The sequence below is a fragment of the Eucalyptus grandis genome, chromosome 2, assembly GCF_016545825.1.
Source record: "Eucalyptus grandis isolate ANBG69807.140 chromosome 2, ASM1654582v1, whole genome shotgun sequence".
Lineage (NCBI taxonomy): Eukaryota > Viridiplantae > Streptophyta > Magnoliopsida > Myrtales > Myrtaceae > Eucalyptus > Eucalyptus grandis.
Window position 1 is genome coordinate 33,027,670 of NC_052613.1, and position 25,075 is coordinate 33,052,744.

The following is a 25,075-nucleotide window of genomic DNA, read 5'->3' on the forward strand; positions in this document are numbered from 1 at the left end:
GATCCCAGATGTGCTTGGCGCTGCATGTGACGAAGCTAGAAGAGACTATCTAATGCGATGGCAGTCAGGATTGAGGGCGGTGGTGGCGAGAAGAGAAATCAACTGAGAGGTCCAAATTTGGCGGGATAACGGCAAGAGAGGGCAGCGGCGGTCTGAGACGGTGGTGAGATGGCGGCAACGAAGGTGGCTGCAGTGAGATGACGGCTGGAGGCAACGACAACTGAGCATGTGAGAGAGAAGCTTCAGGAAAGCTTCGACTAGGCTCACATTTTTATTTTACTATTTTTTATTTTTATTTTTTGTCCTATCTAGATCTATCCTATATCCAAGTGGAATTTTATTTTCCAAGCTATATCCAGACTATATCCGGTCATATTCGGTTTTCACGACACTCCAAATGCTAGATAGGACTATCCACAATTCTATTTGATCTACTGTGCCTAGAAGTTCTCAAACTTGTCATAAAAATATAATTATTTCTTAATATTTTTAAAAAATGCAATTAAGTCCTAAAATTTGTTACGAATGTGTAATTAAGTACTAAAACTTATTATAAAAGTACAATCGAATCCTAAAATTTTCAAAGACTGTTATTAATGAAAGGATTTGACCTACCTAACTTGATAAATTTTAAAACTTAATTGTACTTTTCGAAAGTTTTACTATTCGATTACACTTTTGTGACAAATTAGAGAATTTAATTACATTTTTTAAAAGTTTTATATATAAATTACACTTTGTTTTATAACTTCCAATACTCTTATCCCTTTAATAAATTACAGTGAGGTCACCCATTAAAGAAAATAGATGAATAGATATAGCTCCTAATTGAAGATTTTGATATACCCACCTTTTAAGAAAGAACAGATGACTTTTTAGTCAATTATTTCGGGTCTAATTATAGGCAACGTTTTGAAAACGGTACCAAAGATTAAACCAGAGTATGGGCCGATGTGCGATTCTTCTGGTTCAACTGGTCCAACTATTTGTACCAATTGGTTTGAATTAATGAATGAATTAAGAAAAATAAATAATATTTACAATAATGATTTTGAAAATGTTATGAGAGAACTCATGTAATATTTGCATGTTTCATAGTATTTTAGGAGTTCTGTGATGAGTAAAAATCAATTTTTTTCCTATAACATGCTAATTTTCTAAGATCACCCTAATATTTTCAAGTCGCCGATTAGGCTACCAACAAGTAAATATTAGACATGATGCCATGCAATGGAAAGAGATGGCACCTCGTTTTCTTTTTCAATTTTTTTTCCATTGTCCGCCCTGTTGTGACTTCAACATAGTTGGATGAGCCTGGGGTGATCGGTTCCGGTCCGGTTCGGTCTGATCCGATTTTCTGGCGGTCCTTTAGAACCGATCTTCTGACACTGCCACTTATACCTGAAGTCGTTGATGGTGTGGAGGGTTTGGGCGATGGAGACGTAGAAGACGAAGGGGGAAAGGGAGATCGAGGCCGGCGAGGCAACACTTGAGGCGGGACCACGGATGGGAGAAGGCGTTGAAGAGGAGGGCGAGGCAGATGAAGAAGAGGAGGAAGAGGCGGCGGAGTTTATTTTTCTGCTAGTTGATGGCGCGTTTCTTCTCGAGGGCCTTCTCGAAGTCGAGCTGGGTCGTTGTGTTTAGGGCCATCTCCTTCGCTTGCTGGTGGTGGCTGCTCTCGTCCCGCGCAGAGAGAGAGAGAGAGAGAGAGAGAGAGAGAGACGGGCGGGGGAGATTTCAAGGAGAGAGAGGGAGGGAGAGATTTCGGGGATGGGGATGGGGAAGGGAAGAGGGGGAGAGAGGGGTTGGGGATGGGGAAGGAAAGAGGAGACAGAGGGGAAGATTTTGAGGAGACATGGGGGAGAGATTTCAGGGATGGGGAAGGAAGAGGAGGGGTGGATTTCTGGGAGACAGAAGGGGAAGAGATTTCGAGGGTGGGGAAGGAGACGGTGCGCAGAGAGAGAAAGAGAGAAGAAAGAGGGGTGAGGTGAAGTGATTGAAGGATGACTTTTTAGAGCAAAACAATAACTTTTTTTTTTTTGACAATTTTAGGCAATAGGATATACTCCTAGCTTTGCTTAGGCTAGGTTTAACTTTAAGAAATAAAAATAAATAAATAAAAAGTAATCCGTTCACTTCCTCTCTTGAAATAATCAGACCATCTAAACCGCAATTCCACTTTTAAAAATTAGGAATTGGACCAAACCGACCGATCCAATCCGGTCTAGACAGTTCCTGATTTGAGCGGTTCCGTTACACACCCTAATCGAGTGCCATGGTAGGTTGGGAAGTCATTTGAAATTCAAACATAGCTAGTGCTGCTAGGGTCAATTACGAGGACATGAGCAAGAGCTTACCATTGTCATCAGCTGGGTTGTTATCGGGGTTGAGATCTGTCAAGATAAGCCTTTCAAGTGATCTCAAGGATAATCACCAGCACTGCTCATGTGATTGCTATGAGCAGGTTTGTGATTACAGCCATTCCTCTTCATTTATGATTTTTCTTTTGTTGAGTTATAAGAGAGGTAGTGAGGCCAATCAAGACAAGACACCTTGTCTTGAGCGAAAAACATGTGAATATTGCGAAAGATGAGCTCTTAGTGCATTGTCGAAATTATCTAGCACGTTACCATCAACACTTAGGTACTTGGCCAAAAAAGATCAGTTCTATGTTAGATTTAAGATGTCCATTGTGGAAATTTACATGAACTTATCTGGCACGCTATAATCAACACTTTGGTCTTTGGCCAAAACATATCGGTAATATGTTGATTCAAGATGTTCATTGTGGAAATTTACACGATGCTACTCTTTAGGACCTACGTAATCATCTCCCTCATTGGCAACTTTTGCAAGATGCATGTCGAAAATGATCAAAGGGCTCGTTAGAATGGAGAGTATTAAACTATTTAAGAATGACACACCTTTTCATAGCTTAGATGAGAAGCTGGTAAAGTAAATTTTCCCTGTTTCTTTCTCTGTGAAGTTTCCCCAATTCTGCTATGGACTTACTGAAGATTACTAGAATAAACGAGAAGCAAATTAACATATATAAAAAGTCCTTACCAAAAAAAAAAAAAATAAAAGCCCATGTGCCACAGAACGCATGAGAAAAGGCATTTACCCTCCAAGTGCATGGTTCCCACTAGTATTTAAGTCGAAGCACTCGATGACTGATGGACTCTCCGGTATCAAGTTTTGCAGTATGTCAATAGACAATATGATGACGGCTTCAAGGAAACAGAAAAGACCCCCCAGACTCACTTACTCTGGATATTCTCAGGAAAGGATCTTAAGAAAAGGTAACACCGGATTACTTGATATAAAGCAATGAAAAGATATGGCAAGGAACAATATCAAACGGGACATTTGATGAGAAATTTTGGACAGCTTACACTTTTAGAAATCAGATCTTTGTTTTCCAAACTGGGAACAGTGAAATATTATTTCAATAGCAATCCTAGAAACAACAGATTCCTCAGCATAGATAGTCAGTGAGTAACCAGGTTTCTCAAGCCTAATTGTACATTTTTGTTAAGAAGTGGCAGGGTCAAACTCTGACTTTTCTTTGGGGCCATTTGCAGAAAATAGAAAGGAAAAGATGCTTTCGACAAGATCTTAATGGATTACCCTTGTACTTCACTGAACCCAAGTGCATGGAAAATGACACGTTTGTAATGTGATCCAGGAGTAAACGACATTTCAATGTGCAATCTTGTATTGATGATGTTAAATTGTGGACATTTGACTAGTATAGAGATATGCAGTACTCTTAGTGTGAACATGTCATAGAAATGAATATGGTGCTTTATGTTTGTGAATTATTTGATATATTTTATGGACTCATTTGAAACAATTGAGTAGTCAGATTACTAAGAACTCTTATGATTCTGGACTCAAATGATATGTTTTCACAGCTGGTAGAGAATATTACTTCCTAATCCAATTAAAAAAACAATTGAATAGTCCATATTGGCGCATATGGAAAGAGCTATGACGATGAAGCGCCAAAGAATTATAAGTACAACTAAAACTACAACAAGAGGAAAAAAGCATAATTCAAACATTATCTGATAATAGCAATTAGCAAGTGAACCTTCTTCTTCGTACCAGCCCTCCGATGAACATATGAAATTGCAGCGATCCTTAGATCATATGCTTTTGCAGTGGAAGCATCTAAAGTAGGTGATTGGCGAAGCAATTAGATTACCTTCAATCAACTAGCTCATTTTCCTGACATGTCACCACTATTTCTAGGGAAGATGCTGGATTCTACCCATAAGCATATTGTATTTTGGGCATCTCTCTTCCTGATATATCGCTCAACATCCAGGGGAGAGTATCAAGTAAAATGCGAATACTATCGCGATCTCTGAATCTTGGAAAGCTGGGGCAAGTGGTTTTTGAAAGAAATCCATAGAAAACTGGATCCTAGGCCTTTTTCTCTCTCTTTGATGGTCTGACGATATTCTAGCTCCGAATCATTGCAATTCAGAGTGACTCTCACATCAGCAGGGGTGATGCTACCATTCTGGTAAAAACACAGATATTAGGGCATCAAATTTGTACAAAATGTTTTTCTTAATTTCCACCAAGTTAGATCAGCAAGAATTAAGATTCAAAAAGCAACAGATCAGATGAATTCACTTCTCAGTGAGGTCTACACTTCTTGTCCAAGATAGTCAAACTTAGAAACAAAAGAAAAAGAATGACTAACAACTTTTATAGTTAGCGTCATATTTTCCACAAGAATACAATAACCAAATCCTGTGATATTGAGTTAATTGATTTTTTATCATCAAGTCACGAAGGCAGGCAAAGTAATACCTATGTATCTCTATGTCATGAACTCAAAGTACAAAAATTGAACAAGAGACAACTAAACTAACTTAAGTCATGATAATTGAGGAGGATATTACCTGCCAATCCACATTATGATAGTACTTCGGACTCTCGAGTTGTGAAGCTGATCTTGTAATAAGTGTCTGCTAAAAGAAGATTGGATGAAACTAATCATCGTGGCATGGATATCCATAAGGTTTCAAAAGCAAAGTTGACATAGACACCATGTAAAATGAGAGAAAGACGTACAAAGCTATGATAGCCATCACTATGCTCATTCAAGAATCCAGAAGGTAAATGTTTTAACAAAGCCAAAATAGTTGAATTCTACTCTTGTCAAACAAACAGTCACTATTATCTATATTTAACCAGCAAATGAACTAACACTACATCTTGCGTATCTCAAAACAATGTCAAAGATGTCTGTATATTCCTACAACGAGCTGTGCACATAAGCAAGATCATGCTCAAGGAGGGAAAATCAGTCAAGATAAACTTTATATTGATGCCAATGTCAATCAGAGACTGAACTATCGTTCTGATTTTTCCTTCAAACTTGTCCCTTGCTATTGCAGTATGGGAAGCAGTGCACTCATCAGCTTCTCTTCCCCAGCCTGACAAAGCCCAGCCTGTGGCCAAACATGCTGGTGTGTCCGATTGGGACTTGAGCACGGCTCTAATGTCCTATTAGTACCCACAACAACGACCTGCTTGCACGTGACCCTATAAGTGAGCGAGTGAAGCTGAGACAAAGCGCTAGGAGATGAAAACATCTAGTGTGAACGGCTCCATGTAGGCTCTGGTGCGCTGCTTGAAGGACATATGCTTAATTGGATTCTTGGATTTCTTCCCCTTCTGGTCAGTGTATGGCCACTGTTGTCATCATCCAAATGGGCCAACTCCAAAGAAACTCTTGATGCTAAATGAGGCTGCCTAAAAGCCAACACTCATAGAGAATCTCTATACAATTCAATGGAAGATTGAGCACCCCCACATTCAATTGATTATTTGCTCAACCATTCTACTACATTTGTACCATTATCAAGGAAATGAGTGGACATCCCTAACTAGAAAAGGAATGAGATATTCAATGAAGCACCTGCCCAGTGTGAACACCACTTGTCAGTACAAGGACACCATATCGAGAGGCAACAACACCTTGCGCTGGAACATTATTAGTGCACAGGCTGCAAAACACTTGCTTCAACATCTTACTACAAAGACAGTTTCTAACAAATAAAAGCGGCCACTTTGATCATAGCGTAGCGAGCGTGACAACTAAAAGAGACAAATATTGTCAGTAAGATGTGTCTAAATACTGACATTCCTCAAGGGTAACTGAATAAATGGGCCAACACACAACCCCATATAACAAAAGCCCAGTCTTTGCAGCTACATTGACAGAGGTTATGCTAAGCAATTCATCAAATAGCTATAGTGCATTGATGGATAAGTGCCCAAAAGACCCGACAACTCCAATTATGTTGCGATCCCGTTAAAAACAGTCAAACATTTTTAAAGAAAGAGCGACTTCATATCGGCTAATATAGAACTCGAAGAATAACGCCAGTTTCTTCCTTTTGACACCGGGTTCAGGGAGACATAATTAGGCACCTAGATTTACCTGACTCAGTGAATTCAGCGTGGATTGTTTCATGTCGATAAGAATTGGATTGTGGTATTAAGATCCCCCTCCCAACGTTCTTCATAATCCTTGTTGGAGAGGCATACTCCATGTAATTCTGGTGTACTCAAGGCACCATTGCAGAATATATTCATCTTGGGGCACTGCTTCACAATAATACGCCACAATGATGGGAACATGAATGTGCAATTCACGGAGGAGAAGCTCTCAAGGCTTGGTAAACCATCTAGTGTCAACTGCCACAGGTTGGGGAAAGAGATCTCCTCTACTCCATTTCCATCATCTGTTACCACATCTTCCATCGCACTACAGTTTCTTAGGGTTAGCCGAGTAAGATTCACCAGACTTGTTGCTGCTGAGGAAGTCCCCATATGAACTAAACCAGCACAATCCTTTACTTCTAATTTCGTCAATCTCTGGAATGCAATCGGGGATAGAAGTACGATTGATAAATTTGAGCACTCCGAAACGAGCAGAGTTTCAATCTGTTTAAGGATTTCAACCATCAAGGAGCCATCTTTCCAGACTCACCAGAGTTTACACAGCTTACTCAGCTCAAGTCGCTCCAGATTTTTGAGTGCCTTGAGAGGTGTTTCCATGTCAGTTAATTCTCCGTAGGGAGTTGCTGCCCCATGTCCACACGCATCTTCTGGAAATATCTCCTCGAAGGAACTATAGGACAGAGAAAGCTTTTCTAGATCGGGGAATTTGTGGAGAAGGAAGCCGGAGGGGAAAGCGACATTCTCATCATGGTAGCATGCCAACTCTAGTTCTCTAAGATGGCGAAAGACGTGATGTTGCTGCATCATCATCATAACATCCTCCCTCATCAATGTCAATTCCTCCAAGTTTAGGATGACCTGTGTAAATCGCTTTTAATTAGACTACCAGAAGTAAATATGGGGCGTAGCCATGGCGCAATGACTAAAATGTCCTTTTATTTTAGGGAAAAGAGGAAAAAAACCCAAGAGCAAATGCAAGGGATGTTTGTTTTTTAGTGATTTTCCCAATTCAATGAAAATAAGTTTCGTGAATTTGGATAAAGACAATTATTTGTTGATCATACCCCAGCTATTTTAATTGTCAACTAATTCAGTTTATATGTTCAAGTGTGTGAATTTCAGTAAGTTCATAGCAAAAGCTCAACACAAAACTTATTTGTTCTACCAAATCGTGTTACGTATACAGTAAGTAGATGTGTTTCGATAGTAAGGTGTTGTATTAATATGTTGCACTATGTTTTCTAAGCTGCAGTTCTCACATCTATCTTCTTATACATTACGAGTAGCACATGGCTTCACCGTTTTTTATGACACTGAGCATGAACAAATGATTGGTGATAAAATATTGAATGAGCTAAGAAACAAACTAAAAGTACATAACCCCAAATAAATGGACGTTTTTAGCATTCTACTCAGTTCGAAACGGTGTGTTGGTCTATCATTGATATAACACTCAAAGTAAAGTTGGTAATTTCGATAAAGCAGTAATAATTTCAAAAGCGTTCATAAACCATTGGAATAAACATTGATAGATTATTAAAGTAGTTGGTGATTTTGAAATTATAAAGAAATATTAGCACTTTTCAAGATCTATAAAGTAAAAAGTTGGCGAGTGACTAAATCAATTGGTGCCTTAATTTAATGAGGGCTGGTAAACCAATCAAATTAACGTTTGTATATTAAAATAAAAGTTAGTGATTTGAAAGGCGGTAAATGCCACAAGAATAAATATTGGTTGATTATTGAAGTAGTTTGTCATTTAGAAATGATGGTACTTTTCAAAACCTAACAAGATAAAAAGTTGGCAATTAGCTAAATTCAGTTCGTATCTTAATGGGAGAGATAGTACAGCATTCAAATTAAGTTCAGTAAATTCAAATAAATTTAGTAATTTCAAATATGTTGGCGAACCTCAAGAATATAAGTTGATAGATTATTAAAGTAATTGGTAGTTTTGAAAATAGAAAAGAAAAAAAGGTTTGTGTTTTTCAGAGCCTACGTGAGCAAGTTATCCGCTGTTTTTTTATAATTAGCAATAAGGTTCACCATGGAACTTTGTTTCAGATGAACAAAATACTAAAAAGATTCACTTTTGGCGGATGAGTAGGTCAAATAAAATTAAATAGGTACATCCCAGCCATAAGACATGAGCGGCTCGTTAGAAGCATGACTATTTATGCAAGTTAATTCAATAAATGTTTTTTTTTTCAGAGTCAAAGCTAAGATCACTAGATTATACCAAAGAATATGAGCTTGAAATAATTAATAGCAGTCAATCTTCGATTTCTAACAATTCATGGGTTTGTTATGGTGAGTATTAATAAGCATGAAATATTTGACAATTTTAATTTCTTGTAGAAAATAACAAAGCACAAACAGCTATACACATAAACCAATGAAGACAACAGTAGAGAGCTAGAATTAAGGATGGTACCTCTTCAAAAGGAAAGAGCGTAGGTTGGTTCGGGCCGGTAGTTGTACCTATTGAGAATAGCCTCATCTTGCCAAGGTGTCTAGCTCGCAATTTCTCCAAGAATGGCCATGTCAAAGCATGGCTATTCCTGTAGAATCTCCTAAGTTTTGGTAGCTCAAATAATCTTAGGTTGGTTAATTGCGGGAAGAAGAGATCTCCTGCACTCGTCCCTACTTCGCCTTCTACTGCTATAATTTCCTCCACCCCACAAGCACAAACAGCTATACACATAAACCAATGAAGACAACAGTAGAGAGCTAGAATTAAGGATGGTACCTCTTCAAAAGGAAAGAGTGTAGGTTGGTTCGGGCCGGTAGTTGTACCTATTGAGAATAGCCTCATCTTGCCAAGGTGTCTAGCTCGCATTTTCTCCAAGAATGGCCATGTCAAAGCATGGCTATTCCTGTAGAATCTCCTAAGTTTTGGTAGCTCAAATAATCTTAGGTTGGTTAATTGCGGGAAGAAGAGATCTCCTGCACTCGTCCCTACTTCGCCTTCTACTACTATAATTTCCTCCACCCCACAATCTTGTACTAAAAGTTCTTCGAGTTGTATCATACTTTTTGCTATCGAAACTGAAAATAAGCTTTTGAGACTCTCACAGTTTTTAGCCTTCAAGCACCATAAGCGTTCGAATGTAAAAGTCCCACAAGGAGGTTCACTCCACACGTGCTTCATTTTCTGAAGTTGTTTCAATTTTAATTTTCTCAATTGAAATGTGCTTGTGGAATGAGATTCACTCATATTTAACTCTTGCATTTGAAATACTACTTCTAAAGAATCACAATTGGTCACTTTTAACTTCTCTAGGTTTCGAAATCTCATGAGGATAGAATCCGATGAGAAAATGGATGAAAGTTTCTCACAGTACTCCACAATTAACTTCTTGAGTTTGGTAAAGGCATTTGAAGGAAGCTCATCAAGCCATATCTTCTCCACGTTATCCAAATGCGAGATCTTCATTGACTCCATGCTAGGAAACTCAACCTATTATTTTTCATTTTAATTTGTTAAAACCGACTCTCTCTCAAAGAAAATACTTTAATTTCTAGGACAAGGTAAATTATAGGAGAAACATTATTAGTAGAATAGTAAGAAAATAAAACTAGATGCACGTTATTTTCTTTCAAGCAGATACCACCCCTTAGCATCCATTCTTCTAAAGAGATCTTGTCATATTATTTAGGAGTAGAAAGCATACATTTTTCCTCATATGTATCGAACATTATGTTTGAGCTGTACCATAACCCATAGCCTCCAATCTGGCCTGTCTTAGATTTCACACATTACAGCACACGTACACAATAGCCAATTTACTTTCCAATTTCTTTGAGCCATTTAAAAGTATAGCTTGTGCATTGTAAGGTATTAACGGGAAAACAAAAAACAATTAGCACAAACCAAACCTCCATGGATCTTGCACTTCAAAATTTTCTCTGACAAATTATAGTCTCCAGGAAAACACGACAGATACCGAAGAAATAATCCAAAAATTAGATCAAAAGATGGAAAGAGTACGGTAGGATGGGATTCTTAAACCACTGGCTGGTTTGTTTCTTTATATAGTTTAGTTATTCGATATTTCTCCAGTTTCTCTCTCATTTGTAATTATCTGATTTTCCTTCAGCTGTCACAAATCTAAACCTGACTTTCTACATGCTTCCATTTGACATAAGTTGTTACCAGATGTAGATCTCCTCATCATCAATTGGTATCTGAGCTAGATCTCTTCAACATCAATTGGTATTAGAATTCTGCTTTGACGGGAGATTTACCAAAAAAGTCATAAACCTATTACAATTGTGTCAATTTAGTCTTAAACATTTTTTTAGTCAACTTAGTCATAAACCTTTTACAATTGTGACAATTCAGTCCATCCGGCCAAAATTGGCCGGCCGCACTGACGTGGACGCCGGCCAGCCAACGAATGATTTTTTAATAATTTTTTTTATTTTTTTCGATTTTTTTTTTCTTCCTATCTTCTTCTTCCTAGCGCCGGCCGGCCAGAGGCAAGGGCCGGAGGTCGCCTCACGGCCACGGCGAGCTCGCCCCGCCGGCCACTAGCAAAGGCGAGCCTCGCCCGCGATAGCGAGGCCGCCATCGCCCAGCCAAGGCGAGGCTCAGCCTCGCCCAACCATGGCGAGGTTGAGTCTCGCCCGATCCGGCGACGGCGGCCTCGTTGTCGCCGGGCGAGGCTTGCCTTCGCCGGTGGCCGGCGAGGCTCGCCACCATCGCCAGATCGGGCGAGGCTTGGCCTCGCCATGGTTGGGCGAGGCCGAGCCTCGCCTTGGCTGGGTGACGGCGGCTCGCCGTCATTGGGCGAGGCTCGCCTTCGCCGTGGCTGGCGGGGGTGAGCCTCGCCGGCCCGAGGAAGAAGAAGATAAGGAAAAAAATTTAAAAAAAAAAAATTCGAAAAAAATTTTAAAAAATTATTAAAAAATCGTTTGCCGGCCGGCCGGCGTCCACATCAACGCCGCCGGCCAATTTTGTCCGGATGGACTGAATTGGCACAATTGTAAAAGGTTTAGGACTAAATTGGCCAAAAAAAATGTTTAGGATTGAATTGGCACAATTGCAATAGGTTTAGGACTTTTTAGTAATTCTCCCCGCTTTAACTACATCTTATCACTGTGTGATGATTCTAGACCAAAGGCCAATGCTATGGTACCAATTTTAGTTGCTACACCTGCATTTATGATCCAACATGCTCATGAATAAAATTCATGCCCATTGAAGGTTTAGCCCCCATGCTTGCTGATATGGAGTTGCTCCATGTTTGGTATAATATTCTCTTTGAATATTGTTTCAATATTTATTAAATCGGGTATATTGAAATTTGAAAATAATAAGTGGTTATTAAGGTTGTTACGTCGATTGGTATGTCGATTATTATTATTATTATGATTCTCATGTTATTTTAATAGTTTTGACAAGATTATTACGACGATTGCAGCAATTATGATCATCATAAATCCTAAATAATCTTGAAGTGATTAAACTTATTTTTAAGGATCTAAGAGAAGATTTCAACAGTTTTGGTAAGAATTTCATAGATTCAATCAAAAACTGTAAGGAAGACATGAAAACGGTCCAAAATTAATTCTCTGATGTGCAAAAGGCCATGGATGAGTACTATCAATATCTTGTAGAGTCAAATAAGGACTCTTGCTGATGAGAATAGTGAAGCGAGTGGGATAAGATTGCACTAACTAATATGGATTAATTTATTGAAACGCCTTCTGTAATTTAATAAATTCAGAAATGTAATTTTTCCTGTTGATCATCCATAGCCTTCTCCAGTAGCCCTGCAAGGGTCGACCGCCCTCGCCATGACCTGGGGAGGGTTGTAGGCTCTCACGGTGGGAGGGGCTGCTCCCTGTTTAGCCCCTCACCCCACGACTTGCGATGTTTCGCAGGATTATTTTAATCTAGTTTTCATATTCACTGTTTTTCTACTGTTAGATTTTCTTCTTTATTTTAGTCCTTTTTCTGTTAATTTTTGTAAAATTTTCCAATTCGGCAATAGGGAAACAACACACTTCTGTGCTGGAGGAAACACCATGACTGCATTAATTGCCACGTATGACCGCAAATATGATAAAAATGCAGATTTTCCATCTACAAAAAACAGAAGACTTTACAAGTCCTAAAAAGTGCAATTATTAAGACTTGAATGCATGTAAAAAAATTTTGAGAACTTAAATGCGGAACTGACACCGCTTTGGGACTCTTGATGTTATGTCCTTGATCTTACATGCTAAAATTTAAATTTGAGCTGACCTCTTTAGTTTCGTCCAGACTCTAAAGTAGTTAAAAGATATTTAATTGGAGCTTAGCTTCTAAATATTATTTGTATTTCAGTTACAGTATTAATGAAACATCACGTTAGTCTAAAATTTGAATACGAAAGAAAAATATATCAAGCTTTTGAAACTTATGATATATGTGTCAATATGTTTATTATAAAGAAGTAGCTTTAAGTTGTTTGTTATTAATTTAAAGTAAAAAAATTGTAAAAGGAAAATGATAAGTTAGCAGAAATCACACCACAGAACCTTACACTGTCTAGCTCAAAGCATCAGGGACAAGAAACAAGATATCCTATTAGAGAAGAATGCGCACAAACCTTTTCGACCAACAAAAGCGGTTGCTGCGTTGGAATGCTACCCTGTAGTCTTCTACAACCAGCATCACCTAGAATTACCTCCACAGCTTTACAATCTTCAACGGTAAACTCTTTCAAGGAGGGCCACTCTGAAATATGCTTCCCATGGCAGAAACTTCTGAGTTTTATCATTTTGTGAAGATACAGAGTGACAAGTTGAGGAATTACAATTATGTCAGGAGCTTCTTCAGGCTTCTCCTCTTCTCTGGCAACAATGTACTCCATCTCTCCACAACCACCTAGACCAAGATACTCGAGTTGTACCAGACTTTTTGCCATAGACATTGTAAAAAGGTTTCTCACACGTGGGCACTCTTCAACTATCAAGGACTTCATACTTTGAAGCAATTTCTTCCACGTGAATGAAGGAATGACATTCAATAGGTTGGGACACTGCTTCACCTCAAGGACCTTTAGTTCGCAAATGGACTCATTGGGCATCTCATTCTCCCAAAGTACTCTTGATTGAATTGCTGTTAGATGTAGCTCTTCTAAGTTGGGAAATACAACCTGCAGAAGCATCACCTAGCTAAAGTCACAATAACCGGCATTGAACCAAAGTTTCTTATGAATGCAGAGCATCGCAAAGAAGAAAGCAAATCACATAAGCAACGATAAAGCTGAAATAAAGGAAAGAGGAAAACCTTCTTGTTAAATAAAGAATGTGGACTTTCATCAGAATCGGAAGATCCCTTATTCATCGTCTCCACTCTTGGTGCTGGCAGCCACAGTATGAATGCCTTGAGTTCAGTGCATTTCAGAATTGATAGATTTCTAAGGGAGGGAAACTCATATGCACAACTTCCAGAGCAGAAGCTAATCAAGCTCTTAAGGGAATAAAGCTTCAATGTATATAAATGAGAGAACTTCACTGCCGTCAACTTTTGCTCTTCATTTTCTTCGATGGCGACTACTTCCTGCATCTTATTACAATAAGAAACATCTAGCATCTCAAGTTTATCGAGAGTCCTAGATGTTTCATTTGCGAAGAGATATCTCAAACTAGGGCAACGGTGCAAGCTAATAGTAGTCAAACTAGGAAGACTCAAAGTTGCTTGGGAGCTACTCGTCACAAATGCATTCAGCATCGGCAGATCCCACAACTTCACTATTTCTAAAACTGAGAAGACCAGACTTTTTGGCCTTTTCTTAGCATTGACAGCAACCATTTTAATTAAGGCTTCCAAAGAGGTACAATTGACCACCTCAATCCTTTTTAGGCTCCAGAGCCTCTCTATTGAAGTTGAAGGAAAAATATGAGACAAATTTTCACAATCTCCGACCTTGATGGATGCTAGTTTGGGGAATGCTTCTTCAGAAAGGTCATTGTGCCATATCTTCATCAACCCACACAACGACATCAGGGTCAACACCTCCAAGCTCGAAAAAAGAGCCTGTATGAAAGGACCATATGTTAGTTACTGGACCACAAACTCCTAAAAATTCCTGACCTAGATGAAGTTGGTTACCCATGATAATATGCTCTATAATGTACTCTCAAGAATTAAGTTGGTTTCCCAATATAATACCGTTGTGATAGAAAAAAAAATAGATGCAAGGAGTAGCAAGTGACCTTATAGGACATGTTAACAAACAGAGTTTACAACTGCTTCATCGGCAATAAGACTATAGTTACCAAGAATAACTTCTACGATCAACATAAAATAGAAAATTCCAGACATATTGAGAATAATTTCTATGAAAAATATAAAATAGAAAATTCCAGACATATTTACGTACATTTTGATTGAAGAAAAACGTGGATCTAAACAAATTGGCCTATTGAATATTACATTTGATTTTTCATTTGGTACTCGCATAATAGTCCATCAATTAACTTTTAAAGTGAATACATATACATATATGTTTATTTAATGGAAGGTTGTTTAGAGCCACATTTCCACAAGAAATTAATTGAGGATAATTCTAAAATCAAAACTTTAATGTGTTTATAAACTAATTATCTAATCAAATTCGAATAAACTCAATACCTTTTAACACAAAACACTCAACAATACAAATGTTATTAAACAATTGTTGTCGTTTGGTTGATAAATGCATATGACTTTGTTAAAATTACCCAAAATCTCTTGATTGAGCTTCTATGAGAAGTAGCTCTTCTAATTTGAGAAATACAACCTATAGAAGCATCACCTGGCTAAAGTCAACATGGCGTGACGTTGAAGCAAAGTTGCTTATGTATCCAGGGCATCACTAAGAAGAAAGCAAATCACATGAACAGAGATATAGCTGAGATAAAGGAAAGAAGAAAACCTTCTCGTCAAAAAAAGAATGTGGACTTTCATCAAAACTGGCAGATTCCTCATTCACTGTCTCCACACTTGGCGCTGGTCGCCTTAGTATGAATGCCTTGAGTTCAGTGCACTCCAAAATTGAGAGATTCTTGAGAGAGGGAAACTCATAAGCACAATTTCCTGAGCTGAAACTAATCAAGCTCTTAAGGGAACAAAGCTTCAATGTTTGTAAACGAGAGAACTTCATTGCCTTCAACTTTCGCTCTTCACTTTCTTCCATGGCAACTACTTCCCGCATCTTATTGCAATCAGAAACATCTAGCATCTCAAGTTTATCAAGAGTCCCAGATGTATCATATGTGAAGAGATATTTCAGACTATGGCAGTTGCACAAGCTAACGGTAGTCAGATTAGGAAGACTCAACGTTGCTTGGGAGCTACTTGTTATTAACGCATCCAGCCTCGGTAGGTCCCACAACTTCACTTCGTTTAAGTTTAAGAAGACCAGACGTTTTGGCCTTTTCTTAGTATCGACAGCAACATGTTCCATCAATGATTCCAAAGAAGGACAATTGACCACCTCAATCATTTTCAGGCTCTGGAACACCTCTATCATATTTGATGGAAAAATATGAGACAATTTTTCACAGTCTTGGATTATGATGGATGCTAGTTTGCAGAATGATTCTTTAGAATGTTCATTGTGCCATATCTTCGTCAACCCACATGACACGACGGTCAACTTCTCCAAGCTCGGAAAAAGAATCTGTACGAAACGACCATATGTTAGTTTCTCAACCAAGAACTCCTAAAAATCCCGATTTGGACAAAGTCTGTTACCCATGATAATATGCTTGATAATATATTCTCAAGAATGAAGTTGGTTACTCGAGATTACCATCGTCAAAGAAAAACAACAAACGCATGCAGTAGCAAGAGGCTTTAAAGGACATGTAGATAGAGTTTTCCAATGCTTCATCCGCGATAAGACTATAGTTACCAAGAATAATTTCTACGATAAACATATATTAGAAAATTCCAGAGATATTTACGCACATTTTGATTGAAGAGTATAGACAAGGACAAGCTAGAGTTGACACCACCAAGTGCTTGTTGTAAACCTGTCCTTTGTTGCTTTCCTTTGAATGAAGAGAATGTCATCATTTTGGGGCATCCAGATATCCTCAATTTTGTTAAGGTTGGACAGTGAATACCGTGGGTCCCATGAGAGATTGTTCTTAGATTTGGCAATTCCTCAAGAGATAAGGACGATAATAGAGGGAACTCTAGCGTGTGCATAGATGCAGCTTTCTTTGAATCTTCTTCTTGCACATCCATAATTTCCTCCAATAGTTTACATCTCACTATTTTTATTTTTTTTATTTGTCGGAGTGTTTTAGCCATGGAAGAAGAAAAAATAAACCTCAAGTTCTCGCAACTTTGCACCTTCAGTACCCTTAAGTTTCGGAAACACAATGCTATTCTTCGATTCTTGTTCCATATGTGTTCCAACCTTGGTAAGTCACTCAAGGTTAATGTGGTCAATCGCGATAGAATCTCGACATCCCCACTTGTTGTCAGTCCTTCAAGGTCAAATACTTTTTGTATAAACTGACATCTTTCAATGGCGACGTCTTCCAAATTCTGTAGCTCTATTAGCAAATTGGATGGGAAGATGCTCATGCGGAATGCACAATCCTCTACCTTCAGAAATTTTAGGTTGCCGACATCTGAAGGAAGTCGATACTTCAATATCTCTTTCATTTTGGGAAGTTTAGACAATGTCAAGGACTCCAACCAGCACAATGAAACCTTAAAAAGGAGAATCACGTTATGAAGGCATATGCATCGATTTTAATTTAACAGCAAGGAGTGGATAACACCACACAATCTCACAATGCTTATAACTAAAAGCCATGAACAGGCGCTGCCTATGAAATATTAATAAAGGAAATAATCTCACGTAATAACTTTGAATTTGACAGAAAAAAGGCCGAGGAGTGATTTTTGAATTTTACCTTTAACTTCTTTAAATTTTATCAACTTTTACACTTGACTTATCATTTACCTTATTGTCTACTGGGGCTCTACTATATATATGACAAGAGGAGGAAGTTATAGTGCCTGAGTTATTGATGTTATTGAATTCACGCTCACATTTTGTGCTTTCTAAATTTTACAAATTAATGGCATAGACTCAATTAATCGTTGTTAGTCATAAATTGTGGTCTTATATAATATTTCAAACGACTATGTAAAAAAAAAAAATCTCAATTATTTACACCAAAAGGTCATGACCTAACAACATATTAAGTTAAAGAAAGACATAGAACAACATTAAACATAACGGCGAACATGATTTAAAGGGCTTGTAATTGGTAAACCGATTAAAACTATACTTTTAATAGAATGGAATGTGTGATTTGAGTCTGGCATTTTTCTTCAAAGTATTCCAAAAAAAAACATGCCTTATCAAAAGATTGAAAGTAAAAAGTAATTATAAATTTATGAAATAGTAAGAAAACTTTGTTGTCCCCGTGCATAACATGAGCTAAAATTCTAGTATATCTGTAATGCGGAGTGGATGACTTATCGAACCAAAGTCAAAAAGGGATTCATCAATTTAGATATATGGTTCGCCATAAAATCCATGAACTGGTCGCAGCAGCACCATATGGGCATCAAAGTTAATTTCAGCAATGGATTTAATTCTATCTATATAAGAACCTAGGATACCCTTTCTCGTCATAAAAAGAATAATTTGTGGTTAGTCAGTCATGTAGCCAAGAAAATGAGTTAATTTAATAAATGATTTTAGTCGAGCATCATGCTTTTGCAGTTAAGGTCGCTCTATAAACATAATTTTAAGATAATTTTAAAAAGGTTTCCTAAATTTTTATTCTATACTAGCAGGATAGTTACAGAAACGGTTATATCCAAGCAATGGTGAACAAATGAATGCTCGATGTATTTCTAATAAATACTTTTGCGAATTTTTTATTACCAAAAAAAAAGAAAAGAAAAAGAAATTAACATGTGCAACGCACATAAATTCTACTTGTAATACTAGAAAAGTGGTTAGAATGTACATTTGTGGGAGATTTGATCACCACAGAAGGTCCATATTACAACCAGGGGTAAGGAAAACAAATTACCTACTGAATATTAACAATTAAATTCACCTAATGAATTTTTTTAGTTCTTCCTTTCACTTTAGTCAGTCGGATATAACGGAATTCGACATATGTCCACTCATTTTTAAATAACCGTCACAAAAATTATATAGACCGTATATACTACCTTCAACTTATGAATATATTCATAGATGTTTGTGTATACATATGCGATTTTACCATCAAACAATGATGAACTTCTAGATTATTTAAAAAATTCTATACTCCGTATGGTGCTTCTTAAACTACGTTGATAATATAACACAAATATATTGAGATGTAATTAACTAATGTATAAATGTTTTTATATATATTTAGATATCACATAGCAATCCCATTTTGCAAAATTAAATTACTGTTTGTCTTAATTATTCTAGAAAACAATATCTCAAAAAAAAATTATTTACCCAATTTTATATGTCCTATTATACCCTCGCACATCCATGCCCAAAATCTGAAAAACAAATTATATACCTGTAGCCCATCGAAGAAATCGACCGAATCATCCCCGGTTCTATAGAAGCTCATCATCTTTGGCAAGTTTCGTAATGTTAGCCTACGCAAATTGCATGACTTCACTTTGGTATCATCAGATATTTCATCTCCGTCTTCATCTACCTCAGCATCTGCAACAATTTGTTGCATTAAGTGGCAACTGCTTATTTCAATCTCTTCAAGCTGCGATATTATTCTCTTCATAGACGAAGGAAACAAATGCTTGATTTCACCACAATTATCCACTTTCAAAATCTTTAATTTGCTGAAGGATTCTAGGGCAAGATAGCCACGACAAATCTCTTTTAAGTTGTTTAGATTCTCAAGAAACAAAGATTCCAATGCAATAAACGTAGCGCACTCAACATTCTCTATGGAGCAAACAACATTCTGGAAAGAGGGGCTATTTTGTACACGAAGATGCTTCAATTCCTTAAATCCTTCAATGCACAAATTGTGAATGCTATCGACACCATGTTGCAAGCCCTCCAAGTGGAGATCTTGCATTTTCTGCAAACAGTTCAACACCCTTTTTTCAATAAGAAGACTGCTTGAATCTAGCTCGAGCTTTAAAGTTCTGGATTCTTTGTATTCACCCGACCAATCCCAAACTCCCCCAATTTGGATTTTATGCTTGTTCAGTTTCCAAATGGCAGGTCAATTAATAGATATGAAGAATGAGGAATGGCAATGTCCAAAGTGCTCAACTTGTTCATGTTCTTTAACTCGGTCAGACTGGCGTTGCTTCGCAATTCTTCATCCTCAACCTCCCACTTATCAAAACTGTTTTTAATATACAGTTCTTCTAACTTAATCAGGCTTCTGAGCATGCCAGGTTCAATAACTTCAAGCCCAATGCACCCTGTCAAGTCCAGAAATCTCAATTCTATTAGCTCACCTATTTCTTTGGGCAACCGAGTAATTGTAGATTCGGTGAGACTTAAGAACTGTAGTGCTTTTAGCTTTCCAAGATCAGTCACATCCTCCAGATGGCAGAAATCAAGACATAGAGACTTGAGGTTCTTAAGGAACTGAATTGATGAAGGTAGAGAGGTGATAGATAAGCAAGATAAGTCCAAGACTTGGAGCTTCTCCATAGATTCAAAAAATGACTGGGGTATTTTGAGAGACGAGTTGTTTTCGTACAACAAAAACATCCTCAAGTTTGGGCAGTCCAATTTTTCAGGGAGCTCATCAATGCCAACTTGAGGGAAGGATATCACGGCGCATTCTCTGAGCTCATCCTTTGACCATTCTTCAAACCCACAATCCTCCCTCCCGACCAAGGCATTCCATTCTAAGGAAGCAATAGAGATGGCCACGTCAGCGATTATGTCATGCATTCTTATCTCTTCCGTGACATCACTATCTAGTAAGAAAGAAGAGTCTTGCAGGAAATCTAGATCCATGATCAACCTATCTCTAGCGTCTTCAATGGTCTTGTTGAAATTTTTAAATAATTCCAAACCCAAGCAATAGATCAAGGCATCCCTCAGAAGAATTCTCTTATCAGATAGAGCATAAATCAAGAACAATGATTCGATCCTTTTGTCTTGTAAGTCGTTGTAATTTTGTTCCACCAGTGATTTAAAATCAGACCCCTCAAAAATCAAAGCATTCCTCCATGCAGCCAATCTTCCACTCCTCAACCTTTTTGCCAGCGAAATTATAAAAAGTGGCAAGCCTCTGCAATTTTTGACCACTCCATCAACAAAGGGTTTAAACTTACTATCGTAAACTATGTCCCCCGTTATCCTTTCAAAAAGTCTTCTTGCTTCTCCATCATTTAACTCATTGAGTCGGAAAACTTGGTCAGAGAACATACCAATACGTAAAACTTCTCTATTTCTAGATGATAGCAATAGCTTGCAACCTCTTACTTTATTATTGTCACCACAAGGAATTCCGACATCTTTCAACTCCAACTTACTATGCAAATTATCTAAAATTATGAGAATTTTTTTTTTTCACGATCACACACGAACCTGTCACACAAACAATCGGCTCTCCCACGAGTAGTTTCCACGTTCATTAGCTTTAGGCCTAGTGCATCAGCGATATCTCCCTGGATTGTTTTTATATTTGGATTGTGTGATACCTTTGCCATGGCAACCACATCAAACAACTTTTCTTTCTTAACTTGCCTTTCAACATCCTCCAAAAGCTTGGACTTGCCAACCCCACTTGGTCCATACACTCCAACCACACAGATCTTGTCATCAAGTATAGCCTTCATTACATCCTCTTTGATTAAAGCCCTCATTACATCCTCTGTGACATCTCCTTTAGTGTTTCCTTTCTTGTCAACACTAACAATTCCTTTAGGAGGTTTCTCATATTAGACCTTCTGGAAGTTGTTATTGACCACTCCATCAACAAAGGGGTTAAACTTACTATCGTAAACTATGTCCCCCGTTATCCTTTCAAAAAGTCTTCTTGCTTCTCCGTCATTTAACTCATTGAGTTGGAAATCTTGGTTAGAGAACATACCAATACGTAAAATTTCTCTATTTCTAGATGATAGCAATAGCTTGCAACCTCTTACTTTATTATCGTCGCCACAAGGAATTCGGACATCTTTCAACTCTAACTTACTATGCAAATTATCTAAAATTATGAGAATTTTTTTTTTCACGATCACACGCGAACCTCTCATGCAAACAATCAGCTCTCCCACGAGCAGTTTCCACGTTCATTAGCTTTAGGCCTAGTGCATCAGCGATATCTCCCTGGATTGTTTTTATATTTGGATTGTGTGATACCTCTGCCATGGCAACCACATCAAACAACTTTTCTTTCTTAACTCGCCTTTCAACGTCCTCCAAAAGCTTGGACTTGCCAACCCCACTTGGTCCATACACTCCTACCACACATATATTGTCATCAAGTATAGCCTTCATTACATCCTCTGTGATTAAAGCCCTCATTACATCCTCTGTGACATCTCCTTTAGTGTTTCCTTTCTTGTCAACACTAACAATTCCTTTAGGAGGTTTCTCATAGTAGACCTTCTGGAAGTTATTATTTCTACTTTCATTATGGAGTTCCCAAATGACTCGAGTCATCTTCTTCACCTTCCTACCAATTGGATGGCGCACCATGGGGTTAGGAAGCCACCCACGGAAGCAAGCATTTTTTGCACTTACACCTTGTTTTAACAAATTTTGTGCTTCATTAGCCTTTTTCTTCACTTCATCCAACCAATTCTTAATATCAGGGTATATAAGTTTTCCGTCATGCGTAGCTTCAATGACGGAGCAATGCACCCTTTCCATTGCAATCTCCAGATCCTTCACTTCCTTTTTGAGATCTTCGACGTTCCTCATGTAGCACAACACGTATTCAAATTGGCGTCCAATGGGAATAAATAGGTACTCACCTAATTTCGACACAAGATTCGATGCAACGGCGGGAGCAATTGAGTCAGCCATAATTTCTTCTTTAATGTCTAGAAATTCCTTTTGCCCCCTCTTTTGTTTCTTTTGTTTTTGCCTCCTATGATGAATTTGCTTGAACAAATCCGTGCAAAGAAACTGAATAGAACAGAACTAATCACTTGCGATGTACAAAAAGAAAGGAAGAGCAAAGTGATAAAAAAACGTGAACATCGAAACAAAACCAAAGACGAGAGAGAGAGAGAGAGAGAGAGAGAGAGAGAGAGAGAGAGAGAGAGAGAGAGAGAGAGAGAGAGAGAGAGAGTCAACGTTGCTTCTCCCATCTTCTTCTTAAAGTATGATGGATTAAATATTGTAATACTTTTAATTTTGTAAGTTTGGTCCATAAATGCTAATTTGCTTAGTTTGTTCATTTTTTTTAATGTAACTATTCTATTCATCTTAATAGTAATAGGACCGCTCGAGGTAATTTTTACAATGTTCAATCTCTCTCTCTCTCTCTCTCTCTCTCTCTCTCTCTCTCTCTCTCTCTCTCTCTCTCTCTCTCTCTCTCTCATATGCAACTCAGATACTCATGTTCCATTTTCATCAACGAATAACTTGCAATTAAGAAATTGATTAGTTGAGAAATGTATAATTCTAAGGGAAAATGATGAGGACAAAATACATCATATAGTTCTATCCAATTTACTCAGATAAATAATTGCAAATGACCATCAGACCAAGACAAAGCAAAACAACGTCAACAAAAAATCACTACTTATCGACACGTGTCTTGCTATAAAAAAAAATTGAGATATATCATAAGGAAATGACAAAAAGAGACATATATCACTAGATATCTCAATCCCCCTAAGAATATGTTTCGACTGTAGTCTAGATGGAGTTAGTCATTTCCGACTAGTCAATAGTGACCATCTTAATGTTCTCTTTCTTTCTTCATTCTCGATGGCATGGAAGGAGACGATGCTTCTTCTTTTTTTTCTTTCTTTCTTTTTTCATGTTTTTAATTGACCATGCTATTGCGACTTGGAAAGAGCAAGTTGTTAACATAGAGGGTTGGGTTTCAATGGTGGGTTGGAATGCCATTTAAAGTTTTCACATATCTGGTGGGCCAACTCCAAAAAAAAGCATGTCTTTACGTAAAAGAAAGCAAGTATTTTTTTCTTGACGAATGAACATCACCACTATCATCTTTTCCAACTAACCTACGTGGTAAATGGCGCTCACGTGTTAAGTTGACTTGACGTTTTTTATTATTGTAGAAGGCAAAAAGAAGATGATTTTGAACTTAAAACAAAATGATTTTTATCGAAGAGAAACGAAAAGAAGGAGTAACAGAATCTTGAAGTAAAACCAAATGTCACAGTTTTCTTCTCTTTCTTCTTTTCGATTTGCAGAAAGATGCAAACACAAAAGCAAAATATAGCGAACAAGAGTAATGATTGAAGGGGGAAAAAGGTTATAAATCGGACGTTATACCTACGAGAGAGAGCATTAATCAAACAGTTTCAGAAGATGTGGAAGATTTTCCTCAATGCGGACCGATTTAAATTTACAAGGAGAGAGGGTGGGCGATTCAAGAGGCGCGAGCGCGAGCTTGCCTTTGTTGTCGTAGGAATCATTATCGAGGTTGAGAGATCGATTGAGGCAAGACTTGCAAGCAGTCTTGATGGTGATAATTGGTGTCACTCATGTGATTTCTATAGTCGAAAATCGCTAACATAGTAGTCCAATCAACATTGATCGTTTTAGATAATAAAATTAGCACCGATGTGAATAATTTTTACAATTTTATTTAAAATTTTCAAGTTTCCTATTTTTTTTTTCCTTTTCCTTCCTTTATTTTTCCTTTTCTTTTCTCCACCAACTGCTAGGTGGAAATTCAATAAAGGAAAAAAATAAAAGAAATTTTATAAAAATCATTCATGTATGCGATTTTAAGTGACAATTGACTAGATGGACTACATTGAAAAATCATTAAAAAGTCTATAACTAAATTGATAAAATTTAAAAATTTAAAACTTAGTCAGCAATCATATAATATTTTTTAAAAAAATTGGCCAATTTTTCTTTTTCTCATTTTTTAGCGATAAAAAAACGATCGATCCTGCTTACATGCAAGCAGTGTTTATCACATTGGTTGCCACGTAGGTTTATTTGGATAGAAAAGATAACAGGGGCCATCTCCATCTCTATATTAAGAGTAAGTGCTCTTTTAGAAGACATATGAACAAGGGATCATTTTTGTCCCCTTTAATATTATACAAAATTTTATCCATTGGGAATTTTCATCTAGAAAACCTCGTCCTAGATAAAGAAAATGATTATTTTGATTTGTCCTTATCATTTTTGTTATAAAAATCAGGAGTACCTAAATTTTAAAGTCAACTAATCCACATGAATAAATGCAAATTATCGCATTGATGTATAGTGGGACTTATCAAATACTTCTTGAAAGCGTTTTGTTGGAAGAGACATAGGAAAACTCGTCTTCATGGTTCCTAAAAGATGAACAAATATGTAGCGTAATACATCGGGGGTTGAATGTGGAAATCAACTTAATTTTTTTAAACACTTTAAAAGTATTCTGCAATACTAGTTTTCGTTAGGTAAAGAAACGTTCCTCA

The 25,075-nt window shown here is 37.5% G+C and overlaps 2 protein-coding genes across 2 annotated transcripts; both read right to left on the reverse strand.

Moving 5' to 3' along the window:
- Positions 1 to 13,040: 13,040 nt before the first annotated feature.
- On the reverse strand, positions 13,041 to 19,557 carry LOC120290648. Its single transcript, XM_039306998.1, has 3 exons — positions 19,030 to 19,557; positions 15,402 to 16,148; positions 13,041 to 13,637 (listed from the first exon to the last, which is right to left on the reverse strand). The coding sequence occupies exons 1-3, from the start codon at positions 19,555 to 19,557 to the stop codon at positions 13,041 to 13,043; spliced, it is 1,872 nt and encodes a 623-aa protein (XP_039162932.1).
- Positions 19,558 to 19,688: 131 nt separating this feature from the next.
- On the reverse strand, positions 19,689 to 22,376 carry LOC104428119 (disease resistance protein RPS2-like). Its single transcript, XM_039306999.1, has 3 exons — positions 21,700 to 22,376; positions 21,036 to 21,359; positions 19,689 to 20,736 (listed from the first exon to the last, which is right to left on the reverse strand). The coding sequence occupies exons 1-3, from the start codon at positions 22,374 to 22,376 to the stop codon at positions 19,689 to 19,691; spliced, it is 2,049 nt and encodes a 682-aa protein (XP_039162933.1).
- Positions 22,377 to 25,075: the final 2,699 nt, after the last annotated feature.